Source organism: Drosophila willistoni, chromosome 3R (assembly GCF_018902025.1).
Source record: "Drosophila willistoni isolate 14030-0811.24 chromosome 3R, UCI_dwil_1.1, whole genome shotgun sequence".
Classification (NCBI taxonomy): Eukaryota; Metazoa; Arthropoda; class Insecta; order Diptera; family Drosophilidae; genus Drosophila; species Drosophila willistoni.
This window is the reverse complement of record NC_061086.1, coordinates 21,624,308-21,642,819: the sequence shown is the minus strand read 5'-3', so window position 1 is coordinate 21,642,819 and position 18,512 is coordinate 21,624,308. Positions and strand designations below refer to the sequence as shown.

The 18,512-nt window shown below is 37.4% G+C and overlaps 1 protein-coding gene across 6 annotated transcripts in view; it reads left to right on the top strand.

The window, feature by feature from the left end:
* Positions 1-18,153, top strand: part of LOC6648030 (diacylglycerol kinase eta) — a 36,608-nt gene extending 18,455 nt beyond the window's left edge. Inside the window, exons 2-12 of one of the 6 annotated variants that reach the window (XM_023178718.2) lie at positions 171-251; positions 9,598-10,446; positions 10,510-11,057; positions 11,119-12,046; positions 12,149-12,283; positions 12,348-12,797; positions 13,257-13,559; positions 13,632-13,937; positions 15,649-15,859; positions 15,922-17,117; positions 17,180-18,153. In XM_023178718.2, coding sequence (XP_023034486.1) covers positions 9,649-10,446; positions 10,510-11,057; positions 11,119-12,046; positions 12,149-12,283; positions 12,348-12,797; positions 13,257-13,559; positions 13,632-13,937; positions 15,649-15,859; positions 15,922-17,117; positions 17,180-17,488 — 5,184 coding nt within the window. In that variant the 5' untranslated portion in view covers positions 171-251; positions 9,598-9,648 and the 3' untranslated portion in view covers positions 17,489-18,153. Of the gene's footprint in view, positions 1-170; positions 252-9,597; positions 10,447-10,509; positions 11,058-11,118; positions 12,047-12,148; positions 12,284-12,347; positions 12,798-13,193; positions 13,938-15,648; positions 15,860-15,921; positions 17,118-17,179 lie in introns of all 6 variants that reach the window. The other 5 variants (XM_047013545.1, XM_023178717.2, XM_047013544.1 and 2 more) reach the window with 5 other exon arrangements.
* The last annotated feature ends 359 nt before the right edge of the window (positions 18,154-18,512 follow it).

Here is an 18,512-nt window from a genome sequence, read left to right as displayed (position 1 = left end):
TTTGTATATTATTAACAAAATATTTGTTGTCCTCACAAAGGCCATATACATACATATATTTCCATACATATATAGGTTCTTAAACAACCTTCTATTTGCCATTGAAATTTCATTCATCGTCTTGCCTTGTACTTAGTTGTAATTTAATCTTCTTTAATATTTATTTTCAGTGCGATGTATTTGATGAGATTGATTTATCGGATTTGTGTTACTTTGAGTGTGGAATTAAGAACGTAAATCATAGTTTTCAGGTAAGTGATTAAACAAAGAAAATTCCATTGAATTGAATTAAGGATTATTCCTAGCTTCAGAAATACATACCTCTGTACTTAATGCTCTTTGAGAATCAATTGTAAAATACCACTCAACATGTAAGCCCAAAAAGGAATTTGCCAATTTGCTGGGTGTGGTTAGGTTTTGTTATCCGGTTTATAGACGCACATTCGTAGAGGGCCATTAGACACGAAACCATTTTGCCGTCATTAATTAAGAATTAGCGGGTAATAAAAATTTTATGTACAAAACTTTTCCATCTTAGTTTTTCTTTTGTTTCTTTCTAACTTGGTCATCTGCCTGAGGCATGAATATTTCATTTTTCTTTTTTGCAACTTTTCTGGACCAATTAGTTGGTCTACCTGTTTTTGCCAGCCAAGTGATTAGCTATTAATTTGGGCTCATCATTGTGATTGGTGTAAAAAGTTGGTTCATATCCTTGAGGCATTTCCCGCACCCTATTGTCAAAATCGGCATCATTTCCTGTTTGCCATTTGTGTGGCAGGCAAACTGAAATTTACCATTTCGTTTCTTGTCTCACTCTCTCTCTCTTTTATTTCCGTGTGTATGTGTAGTATGTAAATGCTATCAATATGCCAAGATAGCGCTCAGGTTGTGAGAGTGGTAAACCAAATCTAAGCACAAAATGTTTACATTCGACGCTTTTTGAATGCCAAATTACCATAAGGAGGCAAAAGACATTCTCTCTCTCTCTCATTCTCAACTCTGTCGACTCAAACTCTTTACCCACTTTCTTACCTCGCCTTAAATTTATATATATTTCTTCATACACGAATGCTCAGCATTTGAAGCGCAAAATGAAGGCATTTTGCAGGAAATGGAATATTTACGTTTTGCCTTTCAACTTTAAGCCAATAATAATAATAAAAAAAAAAAGTAGGTAAAGCCTTTATCTACTCGTATCTCTAGCAATATTAATAATACATTTTATCAACGGGGCGTATACGTGTTACTCCGACTAGGCAAATGCCCCAAAGGTTTGCGCGAATTATCTTTTGAGTTTGCTTTGTCTTTACCTTACTTACTTCTTTTTTTCTGTTTTGCAGAAAATCATATTAGTAGAATACTCCATGCCGTTGCCACCGCTCTTTTTATCTGGTTTTTATTGTTTTTTATCGGCTAAGCAGCTATAGCTATAGGGAATAGATGGTTTATTCTGGTGGGACTGTTGGTAATGTGGATATTGCTGGGGGTTCCCCCAAGGGGGAAAGCTGATATGTCTCATAAAGTGAGGAGTTTTTTATTTGCTCCTACATCACATATATATGCATAGTCAAGTTTATTGTCTTTTGATTTATAAATTTTTGCGGTGGCACAGCGCTAAAATGATTGTAGAATTTAAACATTATTGTTAGCACTGATTACAGGTACAGATTTCTTGCACTTAATTTATTTTAAAGTTAAATTAAATATATCATAAGCAGTAGAGATTCTAACATTAAATTTGTTAGGGGTAAATTATATAACTACAGCTACATCATAAACAAGTTTAAGTCCCAAGTCTTATTTAAATGGAGAAACTAGTTCTTTGACAGCCAAGAAAATATATTTTGAATAAATTCACTTTAAAATAACAAATTTTTTGATAAAGAAGCCCGACGACCTGAACGGGTTGACATTTCTCATGCAACCTTTCAAAGAGGTCAAAACATAATAGCCAAAGGCCAACCTTTCTGCATTTCATGAAGCAATTTGTGTAGCTAATATTTTATTATCAAACTTCGTTACACTTTCTTTTATTCAATTAAAAATGTACAGCTTCCAGACGTTATAGAAAAAGTAACTATATTTTTATTATTTTTTATTCATTTAATTGAGGAGTTTTAAATTCTAGTCTCAAACTTTAACCAACTACCAAGCAACGACATTAAAAAGCTATTATGTAGCACTGGCTGTTGTCAAAATTACCACAGAACCTTTGCCTCTTTTTCCGTAACTGCAATTGCATTCTTTGAATATTTGAATCCACCTCTTTCCCGGTACACTATAGTTTCATTTTACGAGAAGTCTCTTTGACAATTTAACCCTACACACATGAAAGCTACTGACATCTGAGATAGTTTAATGGTCAGTTTTTGGTCAACTGAACAGACTATTAGGTAGCTTTTTGACTGCATGAACTGTCAAAGCATTGGTGGTAACAACCAAAAAAAATGCATATTGTTCCATTTTGCCACTTTATTGCATTTTGGGATTTTAGAGAGCAAAACATTACAGAGAGGTAGAAAGAGTAAAACATTACATTTTTTTGGCATCACAACAAAGAACGGCCTAATTACGCCAATGGGCTTATATCAATTGCATCTTTAGTTACCATTTGGGATTTAAAGACGGGCCAAGGAAAGAATCAACAAAATTGTTCACCCTTATTGTGGCAAACAATACTAAATCGATAACCTTTAATAAGCTAGAGCAAATTGCCTCCAAATCTTCTATAATCGGTCCCTAGTCAGAGAGAAGGATAGAAAATAAAGTATTATTAGGCCATATTTATTCATCCTTATTATTTGAGTCAAGTTTGTATAATGCTTGGCTTTAATTTAATTTAATTTACCATGGCAGCAATCAATAGACAGATTAGAATGTAATCAGTGCTCAATCCTATAAAGATATTAATTGCAAATTTACAAAAACCCAGTTCTTTAAATCTGTTAATTCCACTTAAATGCTCCTGTGCTATGGAACCTCAACATCACGATTATAATAAAGGTTAACAAGGACATAACATATAAGCTAAATGGAATATTGAGCCATTAAGTGTTTTGTAAACCAAATTTTTAATTATTTTTCTTATCTTGTTACCCTTTGATGGATTGTAATTAAAGTTGGTGGCAACCAGTTGCTGTGTCAATTCATTGACAATTTTCACTTAACCATTATTTCTATACACACACATACATGTCTCCAAAATAATTATATTAGGTACATGTTGGTTTTCCTCTTCTGCAAGTGTGTCTGTGTGTGTTTGTGTTTGTGTTACGTGTAAGCGTATTTCGCTTTTAGCCACAGACACTTGGGAGAGGATGTCTTAGCTTCTGCCTATGAAAACCTTCACACAAATCCGCATCCGCAATTTCTGCACGCTGTGCACTTCAATCAAATAAATAAACAACAACAAAATCCACTCGAATACATGTAGAATGCCACAGTGGTATAAAATGTATAAAAATTGAATATAGCAACTCTAAATAAGAGAAAAAATATTAAAGAAATCGGTTTGGTAATTAATTCAAAACCATTTTAGTGCTTTGTTTAGTGATTGTTAAAATATATTTCGTTAGATAAGTCACTTATTGACTTATAGTTAGTCGTAAGCTCGCTTAGACTTATCTGGGACAATTAGAATTTGTTTCTTGCCAAAGTAAAATGTTAAATTACTTGAACAGTTTTATGCGATTTGCACTTTTAATAAGATCAGATTCATACTGTTATTCTCCTTACTTTGTGGTCAATTGCGTGTAACCCAAGTAGCTGGGATTAGAACCACTGTATTTGAAGTCTTCACTGTTTCCTTTACGTTGTGGCTTCTTAATGCTGACACACAAGAGAGAGACACACACGCATATACACACACACACACACATATAGACATACAAACACTGTCTGAATTCATTACACATTCTGACGTTGGTACTTTGAGGATTGGCGTCCTCTTTCTTTTTTGCTTCATTTGGCCCAAATATTCATGAGACAAGAAGCAACAGCGGCAAGGCAATGGCAGCAGAAGCAACAGCCAAATTACGCATACGCCGCATTGTCCCCCAACGCGCACATCAAAACCGTTTTGGCATCTGCGTCTGTTCCAGGCACTCGTTATATACATATACACAAACATACATACATATATAGAAAGATATAGTCTCCTTTCTCTTACCATATTATATACTCTCCTCTCCCTTACCATATTATGCCCAATTCTGTTAGAGTGCAGGCACACGTTTTACTTTCATGCCTATATTTCCATTATTAAGCGAGAGACCAGCGCGAAAATGTTGAAATTACTTTTGAAATTTTAAAAGCTCAAAAGGCCGACGGCTATTTGAATAATTTAAAACAACGATTTTATTCTTAAAGTTTCTTACAAACTTATGAAGATCAAAAAAACAAAACAAAAATGTATATATGCTTTAACTTTTTATAAAATTAATTTAATAAATTTGTTTAGAAAAGCATGTAAGAAATGGGTATTCGTGGAATATCTTCTTTCTAGATTCAACTTTGTTTGTCTTGAATGTAGATGCTTCTTTCATTATGCCTTTAGTTGAGTGTCTATTAATTATTTTTAATTGAGCAAATGGAAAAAGTTGCAAATTTTCATTGCTAAACTTCACAAAAGAAGCCCAAGAGTCAAAGAAGAACTTTATCTAACCCGAATATAAACAAATCAGAGGGCTGCCTAATAAGTAAGACAAGCTTAAAGAGTCTAAGGAAATAAATGGAAGTTAATAATTTTTCATTAAAATATTAGTTTTGGTTAAAAGTTTGGAAGAATGTTTACGAAAAGAACACTTTGAGTTTACTCCGTTTTTGATTTTATGTTTAGTTTTTGAGGGGCACCCTCGTTGCTTGAACTCTTTTTATCATACTTGCGAACATTTGTATGTCTTCGTTGTTGAAGCTACTAAAGTTTGTTGCTTTTTCTTCTTTGGTAGCGGTCTTTTTTTTTTGTACATTTTTTATTTACTTTTCTTTACATTTTTCTCAAATTTCAAAGTTCAAGGCCATGAGGACAACCTTCAAGAGTAAAATTTTCGCTAAGTTCAGGTGTTTTGTGCCATCATATTTGGCCTCTTACCTTCGGGCACTTGTTATTATTGTTTCAACTGCGGACTGGCACCATGGGGAGGCAAGACTAAAGAAGTCAGAAACAAACTAATAATACAATTCTTGGATTTTACATTTGTGTATACATAAAAATATGTAATATATGTTTCTTGTTTTATGTGCCCCACCACTTAAAACGCTTAAACTTTGACATTTTCCTCGGCAAGTAGAGGGCTCTTCTATCTGTCTAAGTCGTTTTAACTATGTACAAGCAGACATATATCCATAATTAACCGCAAATGAATGAATGCGGCTATATTGCTCAGTTCTCGCTTCTTAGTTATCAGCTCTTCTTCCTGCATTCTCTGTTTAATTAAGCAAATTGGCAAAAGCAAATATCAGGCGACATTTGTTTGAAACTTCTATATGCATACAGATTTATATATGTATTTTTGTATACATGGATTGACATTTCGTATTTTAATTGGGTAAAGCAAAAACTTTTCATCCTTTTGCGCAATGCAATCAGAGTCAAGAATTGGAAAACAAACAGTAACAAACAAATTGGCTCTTTGAATATTCAATTATGCAAATTTTTTTTGGCAATAACTTTATGATTTATCAATTGAATTGTTTGCCCATTCCAAATCGACGAACTCGACAGAAAACTTTTTATTTTGATGAATATATTGTAGGTAATCAGCTGCCGCCAAATTGGCAGTTACCTTTCATCAGGCACAAGTTAAAGTTAAATTAATAATGCGCATTACGTATACGTCATGTTGTACTAAAAGGCCATCTGCTAAATAAACAAATATACGTATATATATATGATGTATTATAACCATGCCAGATATTTCTCTGCCTTCAATCAATCATCTTAATTGCACTTTGCAAAATTTTCGTTAAGTTCATTGAATAAAGTAGGGCAGAGTGTAACAGAAAGAAAGAGAGAGAGCAAGGATAAGGTAAACAAATGAACATGTGGGTTTAACCACTTCAAAATTGTTCATCAAGTGGTCTACATGGCCAAATGATTACAATCGACAGTTAACTTTGACCAATTCATCCAGAAATGCACTCAAATAACGATAACTCTCTAATTAGTTATCCAATTGTATTCGGCTAAGTGCATTGAATTGCATTTTAATTAATTAAAATTTATATTTATCAAGAATCGTGACCCTCATACAAAATATCAATAAATTACAATGCTGTGGCCAAACAAACACAATTTTGTTGAATTAAGTAAACAATAAAAGATCCAATTATTTTATTTGGTACACAAAAAGTCAGTTTTTTATTTTAAACTATTTGAAATTGTAACAAATTATAGACCTAAGTATCCGCAAATAGTAAACGCCTCTTTATTGTCTAATGAAAATTGAACTCAAATGCTTTAATCAGTGGTTTGTTATTTAAATTTTTTATTACTATTTGATTACATATTGAATAGCTAGGTAATAAAATTCCGCACAAAACACAAAAGTTTTTTCTCAGCTTCATACGTAGATATCTATCAAACATTGCAAAAAATGCATCTTTGTTTCTTCTGTTTAGAGGAGAGCTGTTTACTTTGCAATTCTCTAGCAATGTCTTACTCAACGACTACTCAGCCATTCACTTAAATGCAACTAAGTGAGATGGCAAACAACAAGGCAGAATCAAGGGGAATTCACAATCCTGGACTCGTGTGTTAACACAATACGCTTACATCACACCAAGAATGTCTTATGTTGGAAGCAACTTTCTGTGGCACGTGGCAAAGTAACTAAGTTGCTGCTTACGTGCCTTAAATGCCCAATAATAGCAACTTTAAAGGTTTTTTTTCCCACTTTACCACCGCAAAACCTTCACTTGCTTCGCACTTAACTGGTTGTTACGATGTATTTTTTATGGGTTTTTCCCCTATTTATATTTTGTTTGCATGTGCATGTATTTTGTTTTCATATGGAACACCGTCTCTAGTTGTTTTTTACTTTGTAATACAATATATTTGAAGTGCATGTGGAATATGACAATTTTTTCTGCACTATTGTTTCCCTGTCACCGTTTGAAGTTTGCATTGGCATAAAAAAAATCTATTTTATTTTATCAATATATTGTCAGTTAAATTTTCTATCAATATTGTCAGTTGAAAATAAACAGAAGTGTTTGGTTTCAAAGAAGCACGTATTTAAAATAATTAAAAATGTTTACTTTTGTTAAATCTGCGAATTTAAAAGTAAATTTAAAATCAACATTGGTCGAAAGCCACAAATCGAAATTAAAATGCATCGAAAGGCCAAACTTTATAGGCTTAAGTTAAACAATCATATGGGCAGTGGCCAGCCATGGTTAAAAGCAAAACCATGTTGCAAATTGAGAAAGAGAGAAAATAATGCCATCTGAAACATATACCCAGATCTGACACGTGCATTGAAAATCACTTAACCAATGCACATTAGCCTAATTGAAAAAGGGAAACTGCAAAAAAGACAACACAATTGGGTTAACCTTCTTATTGGGGGAAGTTCCAATACACTTTTCAGTTAATTGACAAGAATTTCGGTTTCAATTTGGAATCAGAAAACATGAAATTGAAAAATGTCATGTTCCAAGGAGTTGAAAGGAAATTTTAAAGAAAGTTCTTCTTATCACGAACCTGTAGACAAAGTGAATATATACCGTTCAAGTTAGGGTAATTTAAACTGCAGGAACGAATGCCTCGCTGAAAGGTTTCATGTTGATGATGCGGTTGCACATTAATTGCAACATTGAATATGCAACACTATGTTGTAGAGACTAGACACATTTTCATTGGAAATTTCTATACCTCACTCACACAAACTGCGGTGAAATGTGGAGCAAGAGATGTGGAAAATGGGAAAACTTTAGTAGTAGTCTTGTAGCTTGCCATCTGTAATTAATACGTTTAAAAAGCAATTAGTGTTGTGGTCTCGGTCTATTGGAGGTTCACCATTGCCATAGACCATAGAATTCACACCTAAGCAATTTTCTACCATGATACTGATGATAGACTGCATTTGACTTGTGTGTTTTCACTTGACCTGACACGGCCGATCCATGTGACCATTAGCTTCTCCAGTGATGATTTATTGATCAATATTTTCCACTTTCATCAACAATGCGTCCATATTTCTGCTTCTTGAAGTTGTTTTTTGTGGCCAGTTTTTGCCATTGACATGTCAAATGGTCGTGTCTCTATGTACGAGTAAGTGACTTGTTGTTCCTCTTTACTTGAAATGCACTTGCATAACTCAATACTTTGAGATTGTGTGTTGTTTTGACATTGATAGTACTCGGCATATTTGATTTATGGTGTTTGTTTGTTTTCAAAACTTGCACGGTTTTACTTTTATCGCTTGCAATTGACAACAATTGGAAATTTTACACCCATGATAAAGTACTATATAAAGGTACTGAGAGATATATTTGGTACAAAAACAATTTTAAGTAGCAACTAAATTGATTTCGATTTGAGATTTGAAAACAGCTGTGTATATGTGCTTTGCTGAGTGAAGATTATATAAGGTACATATGTGGAATTATTCAATCGTAAACGATTATTTGATACTGATTTTTCATAGTCCTGGGTCTATTTATAAGCAGAAAGCCCAACGAATACAATTCTTTGAACATTCAATTTCGAGATATCAACTGTAGCTACCATAAAATTATGTATATGTGTATGTGTATTTGTCTGCGCTTATTAGTTATATAATTATGGGGAAATATTAGTTTTGTCTTAACTCATTAATATGCTAATATTGCTCATGTTAATGATAATGCGTAGACATTCGAGCTTGACACGATTCCTAAATAAGGCTAAATGCCACATAACAATGGGCCAAGCCCCCAAGTCTAGGACAAACCGCTGTGCAGGTTTAACCCTGTAACACAGTTAGTCCTGGCCGGCCTCATTCTCCTCCTGCTGACATCCTAACAAGTGAGCAAACATTCTCGTACACGGGTCATAATTAATATGCGACCTTCTGACCAGCATATACGCGAGGTAAGCTGACTCTTTTGGCCTTACAGGCTTAGAGGTATGAACTGCTGGTGCTTTGTTGATGTCTCCGCGCTGGCCCCTGAGCCATGACTAATTTATAGCTCGCATGTCCTTCTCTTGGTATCCTTGCACATTCCTTTCCATTAATTGTATAAAATGTTTTCTGATATTTGCCTTTTTTTTTTTGCTCTTTTTTTTTGTATATCTGGTTGCATAGTTTTCCCGTTTTGCGGTCAAGTTCGTTCGTGTAATTGATGTAAGTAGGTATTTTAATTGAGTTAATGAGCTACCGCGTTGTGTCTAGACATGGGTTTAGTTATGAGTTTGTTTTTCCTTTTGCTGCCCTCGGCCATTCATGGCCATCCTTTGGATGGGAAAATTATGCTGGTGTGTAAATTGGAAGAGAAAAAACTTTCTTAATTAACAAATATCAGTTAGTTAGTGAGTGGTGTCAAAATGGGTTTTATATATAATGGAAAAGTAATTAAACTTATATGAACTATTTATTTTTTCATTGTTTGTTTTAGATTATCACCCCAACTCGATCATTGGTGCTCTGCGCCGAAACTCGACGCGAAATGGAGGATTGGCTGGGCTCCTTGAAAACGGCCACAGCGCCGCAGCGTCCACGTGGGGATAGCTTTCTAATTGAACAGCATGATATACTATCTAATCATCATCATTGGTATGCCACCTCCCATGCCAGGCCCACTTATTGCAATGTTTGCCGTGATGCCCTCTCCGGCGTCACATCGCATGGCCTGAGCTGTGAGGTATGCAAATGCAAGGTCCATAAGCGATGCGCTGCGAAATCGATAGCCAATTGTAAATGGACCACGTTGGCCAGTGTGGGCAAGGATATCATAGAGCAGCCGGATGGCATAATTATGCCGCATCAGTGGATGGAGGGTAATCTGCCTGTGTCAGCTGTATGTGCCGTATGCAAAAAAACCTGCGGTTCGGTATTGCGTCTACAGGATTGGCGTTGCCTCTGGTGTCGGGCCACAGTTCATGTGGCCTGTAGACCCCAAATGGCAGTGGCGTGTCCCATTGGTCCGGCAAAATTGTCGGTGGTACCGCCCACTAGTGTACATTCAATCAGCACAGACGATGCCTGGGATGTGGCCAGTCCGAAGGGTAATTTTTCTCCCCTTTTGGTTTTTGTCAACTCGAAATCTGGTGACAATCAAGGAGTGAAATTCCTCAGACGATTTAAGCAGTTACTCAATCCCGCCCAAGTCTTTGATCTAATATCCACTGGACCAAGTTTGGGACTTCGTTTGTTTCGTCACTTTGAGATGTTCCGCATATTGGTCTGCTCAGGAGATGGATCAGTCGGCTGGGTTCTCAGCGAAATCGATCGCTTCAACATGCATGTAAGTTATAGAAAGGGTTGACTTGATTACGATTGGATCATTTTTCTTGTCTTTCTGGTATAGAAACAATGCCAGGTGGCTGTCATGCCTTTGGGTACTGGAAACGATCTGGCACGCGTATTGGGTTGGGGCTCCAGCTGCGATGATGACACTCATTTGCCCCAAATTCTCGAACGTTATGAATCCGCCAGCACCAAAATGTTGGATCGTTGGAGCATAATGGTTTTCGAGAAGGCCATTGCTGTGCCCAAAATACCAAAAATGTCGATTACCACAGAGCAGGAGGCTCTACTCACTGGCATGGTCACATCGGCAAATCATCATTTGCGTTTCATTGTGGAGACCAACGATACCCAGACTCTAATCGCATCCACACGTAGCTTATGCGACACAGTGGATGATCTTGTGGCACGCATCTCGGAGCATCACAAAGACGATGAGCAACTGACCATGAAGTGTGACATCTTAAAACAGAAATTGAATATGCTGCTAGATGCCCTGCAGGAGGAAGAGATGGGTGCCCATACGGGTGATGACTTGATAGCGACTATAAGGAGTCTGATAGCTCGAAGCATACCGTCTTCGTCGCATAACTCAAGCGCATCGTTGCTGTAAGTTGCCAGGGATTCCTTACGATTTTCTTTATTAACTATTTTTTTTGTGTGCCTTTAGCAACCCAAACATATCAATCGAAAAGAATGAAAAGGATCAAATCAACTCTAAGGAACGTCGGAATAGCCGCTCTCTTCGCTCCAGCGAGAAGGAGGCACTCCAGTGCCGAGCCAACAGCGTAAAGAGAGCTATTTATAATGTGGTCGAGCACTCGGAACCAGGACGACCGAAACGATATCAACGCAAACTCTCTATCACTCCGTTTGAGGCCCTGAAAATTCCAACTAACGCCTCAGCTGAATCCACACCTTGTGGCTCCCCTTTGCCCATAATACCGCCCATTAATATTATTTCGCCCACTATGGAAACCTCTCGCCTTACATGCATCTCACCCCTGCCGGATACACGCCGCGATTCGGTGGATGAGAACTTCTTTAACAGCATCAATTTGCCGGCACCGCGACAATTTGCCGACAGTCGACGCAGCTCCGGAGTGGAGGTTATCCAGGAAATGGAGGAGGGAGCGAATGGCGAGACCATCTATAGAATGGGACGTCTTTCACTCAGCGGGGGTGCCAACATAGACGATGCCGGTAATCGTTTATCACCCTCTGGCAGTGATGGAGGCGACAATTCGCCCACTGAACGCAAAGTTGACTTTCTGCGTGTGCCCATCATTACGGGGGAACCGATTGTGGATCCCCTATCCGATTACCGACCCATTGAGGTATTCGAACGTACCTACTACATGGCCCGTGAAATGGACAAGGATAAGGAACGCAAGGACACGGATACTGATGGGGAAAAGGAGAGCTGTCTCCAGGAGGTAGATGAGGAGAAGGAGGACAACATGGTCACAGAGAAGCAACCGGCCCTGGTACACACTTGTAATCTACAGGTACCCGGCATAGTCGTTACCCCCAACTCCCAAAACGTTTACACAAGCGCTAGCCTAACAATCATTGATACCGATGCACAAACCAATACTGTACGTTATCTCCCTCCAAAAATTATCCCCGATTGAATCCAACTCACATAAGATTTTGCATTTTATTATTCGTTATGTGTGTTTTGCAATCATCATTTGTAGGAACAGTCGTCGTCAGATGATTTGGGTGGAGAGGCCAGTGATGTTCTGTCGGCCATAAGTAACGAAGAATGCAGTGTGGCCTCCGAGATATTCGATAAACCAGAGGCAGGTCAGACCCTTGGCGATATCATACAGGTAAGCTGTTTGTAATAATAGAACCCGAAATGTTTTGACTCTGTGCTCTGTGCTGGATCTACAGAATCTTGATGCTAGCAACTTCACCCACATTGACTCACCCGAAACTAGTGACGAAACAGAAGCCATGCCCGGCGAAAGTCTAATGGATGATATTAGCTCTGTCCTGGGGCATGATATAACTAATGCCCTACAGGATAATACCATAACCGATGATACAACTACTCTATGCTCGGAGCATGTTGGTCCACCGAAGCCACCACGTAAGAAGTCCATGAGTGCACTGACCCATCACCCACATGCACATTCATCGCGTAGACGTAACTCCTCGCCACCGCGAATGGCCAGACTGGCACGCATGGACAGTGATGACAATCCACAACAGTTTGGCTTTGAGAATATTGTGTTTGAGATCGATAATCGATGCGATGACCAGAAAATACGTGAGCCACCGCGTTACTGTAGTCTGGCTCAGTTCGTGGAAGGTAACGATATAGCGCGACAGAGTTTCAAGGTATGTTTGTGTTTCATTTTAGTAGCGAAAAGTTAGTGTTTGTACATATATAACTAAATATATTTATATATATATATATTTATGAAGTATATATTAAGCGTTATATATATATTTATATCGTTATTATCGGAAGTACTCAGACTTGGCCAACTTATGGTAAAAAATATCTTTGTTGCTCTCCGTTTGCTTCTTTCTTCAACACCTTTCTTTTTCATTTTCGTGTGTAAAATAATAACATTCAATTGCCTGCCCAAAAAAACACAAAAATCTAACCCAATCCAATCAAATGAAATTCAATTAAAAATCGTAATAAATCCTACTACTAATACTACACTACCGAAATGTACAAAAATGAATATCCTGATCTCCTGCTAACAAATAATCAAATAACTGAAGCGTCCCAAAAAGCGCATCTCACTCAAAAAACTGAAACAAACTACAACAATCGTATCTCAACAGCAGCTAATGCTCGAAGCAAGTGGAGAAGAAGCCAACGAAACTAGCGAAACGAATCCAACAAACAATGATGATGGCCAACAAACGCCAACCAATACGACGCATTCAATAATACCCAATAATACTAGCGAAGACGAGCTGTCCACACAAACAGCTATTAAAATTGAAATACACGATGTTGAAACGACAATGCGCACCACAACTACGACAACCACCACCACCAAGATGACAGCCACACATAAACTTGAATCGGCATTGGCAACCTCATCGTCGCCAACGAAATTGAAATCTGGCCATGGACAAGATGTAAAGCGCATTACTTTTGATGAGTCGTGTAAGAAAGAATCCTTTGATGATGTAAATCCAAACTATCCACAGATAAGTGTTGTTGTGCGACCGCCTACACCATTGCGCGGTGATTCTGTCATGAAACCGACCACTTCAGCCGCCTCATCGGCGGCCCTGGCATCAAGTTTGCTGGGTGTACGCGGTATGAATGCTTCTGAAATTCGTCGTCATTCAAGTCATGCACCCAGTTTAGCAGTACGCGAATTCGACAAGGAAAAAGATCGCCGTCATTCCGGTTTTAATCCAAACTTATTGGCATTGGATCCAGAGCATACGCGTTTCCTTAGCAGCTCACCGGCGGCCAGTCGTCGCATTAGCTGTGGCAGTCTCTTCAAGGTAAGAATTTCTAAAGACTTCAAAAAAACAAAACAAGCAAAAAAAAAACACACAGTTTATCCTGCATACCCACAAATGTATACAAATGTATTACATATCAAGCAAGTGAGCAAACAAGAAAAGTACATGAAAATGATGCCGAACTCATACAACCAACTAAGCACACTAAACAGCGATTGTAGGTAATGAAATTTGCTGTGACCTTTTATCAGTTGAGGCTCCAATATAAATGAATATATACTTAAACACCTTTAAGTTGAAATTTATCAAAAACTATGATATATATTTTCATTTGCCACCTTTTATATCTGATTTAACCCACATTATTCTTAAGTTTTTAATAATATTTATCAAAAGAACAAAAAAAAAAAAAGAAAGAAAAACAAACAAAATTGAAACAAATATTCAAAATGATTATTTGTATTCTACATATATATATATATAAACCTATGATTTAACAAAAGCACAAATAACAATTGGTACGTATTTCAAAATTATTTCGTCTAAATTTCATTTATCATTTTCAACATTTACAACAACAAAAACAAACACATTCATAACCACATATACACATATTGTAAATTCTAATTAGTATTAGTCACAAGAAAACAAAAAAGCCATACTCTAAATGCATATTTTAATTAGAAGAAAAACCAAAAGATAATCACTAAACGCGGCTATGGACTGTTCAGTGTACGTTTCTTTGTGGTCGCCGAGCCAGACATTCGTTTGGCCACCTTGGCGCTTATCAGGCCGCTCATTCCGCTGGTAAGCCACAAAGTTCACGCGAAGGAAACGCGAGGAAAAATGACACCCGCCTCCCCCTGTTTTCCAGTTTCCTCCCACTCAATTCGTTTTGATGTGTAACTTTAATCCATTCCCCTCCCCGCCCCTTGAATATTGCGAAAAATATTGTTATTGATCTTTAATATACATAATTGATGCTTGGATATTCTTTGTAAAAATTCTCAAGCCAAAAGGACAATAACACGAATTGGATTCCTTTTAATTGTTGAGTGTATAAAGGGTATCCAAAAATCAAAAGCCATTTTTAACCATATGCTAATTAAAAAACTTCCCTGTAAAAATCCGTCTAACTTAAAGTGCCCAGTTCCAGTTGCAGTTCCATTAAGCACCTGCGTCGTTAATAATTATTATTTTTGTTTTTTTTTTTTTGTGATTTGCCTTCGACACGTGTTGGTGTGTGTGTGTGTGTGTGTGTTGCCGCCGTTTTTGCAGTAGTTGTTGCCAATAAAACGATATCAATAAACAAGAAAACACTAAAATATAACAAATCAACTGAATCATATGTAGCTTCTGCTTAAATCCCTTCCTCTATACAACTTTTTGTTTTGGTTTTATTTTCGGCTTCATTTTAAGTAGTTAGGCTACTCTCCTTCTCAACTAACTAACTGCTGTCACTGTCTCTGTTTCGCTCTCTCTCTCTCTCTCTCTATATATCTTAATCATTAATCCTGCGTCAATAATTGCTAATAAATATACATAAACTGGCACCCACACTCACTCCTCATAACACTCACCGTCCAGATGGACACTCAAACTGACACTCACAGCCAAAAATATAAAACCACATCCACATGTTTCTTTGTATTGTAGTTAGTGCTGAACTTTCCAGTTGCTCTTTGAACACATAATCGATTGTTTTTAAATGGACGATAAACACAATCTGATCGCATCATTTCTCTTGCAGCCGAATGAAGCATTGCCTAACCTCCAGACCCTCAAGGGTTCCAAGTCGAGTCTATTTATGGGCTCGACATTGTTTGGTTTTGATCACTTTGCTGCTGGGGATAAGGATAAGGACGATAAGACAGGCAAAGATAAGGAGAAAACACCAACAGAGGAAACCAATCGCAAATTGCCTATTATTAATCCTCTGGTTCGGTTGCCAAATTGGCCAAGTAATTTACTAATTGACATTATAACGACTGATCATTTTATATACTAAATACTTTCCTTTTAGATCTATCTAATGGCACGGGGTTCATATCGAAGTGCCTTTTGGCCAATGCTGATACGCTTTGCGCTGCTGTTAGCCCTCTGATGGATCCCGATGAGACTCTCCTAGCTGGCTATCATGAGAAATGCGTTATGAATAACTATTTTGGCATTGGCATTGATGCCAAAATATCCTTGGACTTTCATAACAAACGCGAGGAACATCCAGAAAAGTGCCGCTCTCGTGCTCGAAACTATATGTGGTATGGAGTACTCGGCTCCAAGCAACTTCTGCAGAAGACCTGCAAGAATCTGGAACAGCGTGTTCAGCTGGAGTGTGACGGACAGCGGATACCTTTGCCGGAGCTTCAGGGCATTGTCATCTTGAATATACCCAGCTTTATGGGCGGCACAAATTTCTGGGGCAACACCAAAAAGGACGATATCTTCTTAACGCCCAGCTTCGACGATCGTGTACTCGAGGTTGTAGCCGTATTTGGTTCAGTTCAAATGGCAGCCTCTCGTTTAATTAATCTGCAACATCATCGCATTGCCCAGTGTCAGAGTGTCCAAATAAATATTTTGGGTGACGAAGAGATACCCATCCAAGTGGATGGCGAGGCTTGGCTACAGCCACCGGGGATGATACGCATATTACACAAGAATCGTGTCCAAATGCTGTGTCGCAATCGCAGTCTAGAGGTCTCACTGAAGAGCTGGCAAGAGAAGCAACGGCAGCATAGCATTTCCATACAAAGGGATGCCTCTTCAACAGCCTCCGAACATGCCATCTCCACGGATGAGGTGATCTCGGAGCGAGAATGCTATGTTCTACTCAATTTCATTGAGGCTGTTAGCTCGCTGGTCAAGTGGGTCAAGTTCTTGATCATTTCACATCCAGCTTTGCAGCATGATCTCTATGCCGTGGCTTGTCGGGCTAGTGAGGCTCTAGAGAGTATTCATCCGCAGGGCAAACTACTGGAAGGACCTTCACTACGCACAAAGTTGGTAGAAGTAATTGACTCCTCCCGGCAATTATACGATGATGCTTGCACTTTGCTTCGGGATCGTGGCCATAGTTTAATTCTACGTGAGGACTTGGAAACGAAATTAAGCGCCGCTTTGGCCAACATGGAAATGGAGCTAAAGAAATGCTCGGTTCAAAAGTGCATAGATGGTAAATTGAGGGCCTATTTCAATGCATTGGCTCCCAATGAAGAGGTAAGTCTTTAGAAAAGTTAATTCATCTAGATACGATTAATTAAATGATTTATATTCTTCAGCCCGATGGTCGTCGTAAGTCACGTCCCTTCTGGGTACGACTACGATCTGGCTCAACTGCTGGCCAACAACAATTCAAACCACCATTGAACAATACCCGTGAGGCGGCGAACAATTGGAGTGTCAACGAGGTGGTCACCTGGCTGGAGACAATGCAATTATCCGAATATGTCGACAGTTTTCTTAAGAATGATATACGTGGCAAGGAATTGCTCACTCTGGGTCGACGTGATCTCAAAGATTTGGGTGTGGTCAAAGTAGGACATGTTAAACGCATACTACAGGCCATCAAAGATCTGAGTGAAAATTAGAATGGTTCCTGTATTTAACATACAAAAAAAATGTACATACATAAATAGATAGATAGTGGATCTGGTCGCTGATAATAGTTAGGAAACGGATGAAGTACAAAAACGCAGTCTTCGAATCATACTCTTAGAGTCGTTATTGATGTTGTTTGAAGATCAAAAGGAGAAGGTGGAATAGGAGGAGTAGAGGGAGGTCTAAGAATGTTAATTTTTGCATACAACAATCACTAATTTATAGGGCGAGAGACTTAAGCAAAAATCTAGATCGACAGTCGACGACAATTACATACGAATATTCTTATATAGGATATTATATGTGACTATATTTAACTGATTCATTTATATTAAACAAATATACATACATATATATAGTTTTACAGAGACTTCATTTTCTGCTCTTTAGTTAAGTAAGATGACTTTTTTGAATATGTGTATTGATTTAATTAACAGTAAAACGAATTTAATTGTAGTTGGCACACTTGCATGAATGTATCAACAGAATACAAAAAAAAAGAAGCAAAACCAATATAGTTTATAAGAAATATGTTTAAAATATACCTAAAAATTAATATTCAAAACTTACGCTTATTGAAAATCCCTTTTACCAAAACACACACAAATACAACAAAACCGAAATCGATTCTAAATTTATAAGCAATTTAAATTTTACAGAAAAAAAACAAATCTAAAAAAAAATTTAAACCCTTAACGATCTATTACGAATTATACTATTATTCGAAACTAAAATTTAAATGTTTCCCCCGATATTGCTATATCTAACACTAATATATATACATATACATACTCTCATACATACATACGATAAAGGTAACAAAAGAAAAGTCTGTTAAATGTGTCATTTTTTGTGAGCAACCAACAAAGCAACTCTAAAAAACTTCTTTAGTTAATGGACTTAGTTTAAATTTAGTTCTTAAGTCAACAAAATTAGTTTCTTTAAGTACATGAAATAAAGATCTCTTCTTTGGTGCTGGGTGCCAAAGAGAGATCTAGTTTCAATGTTTTTTGG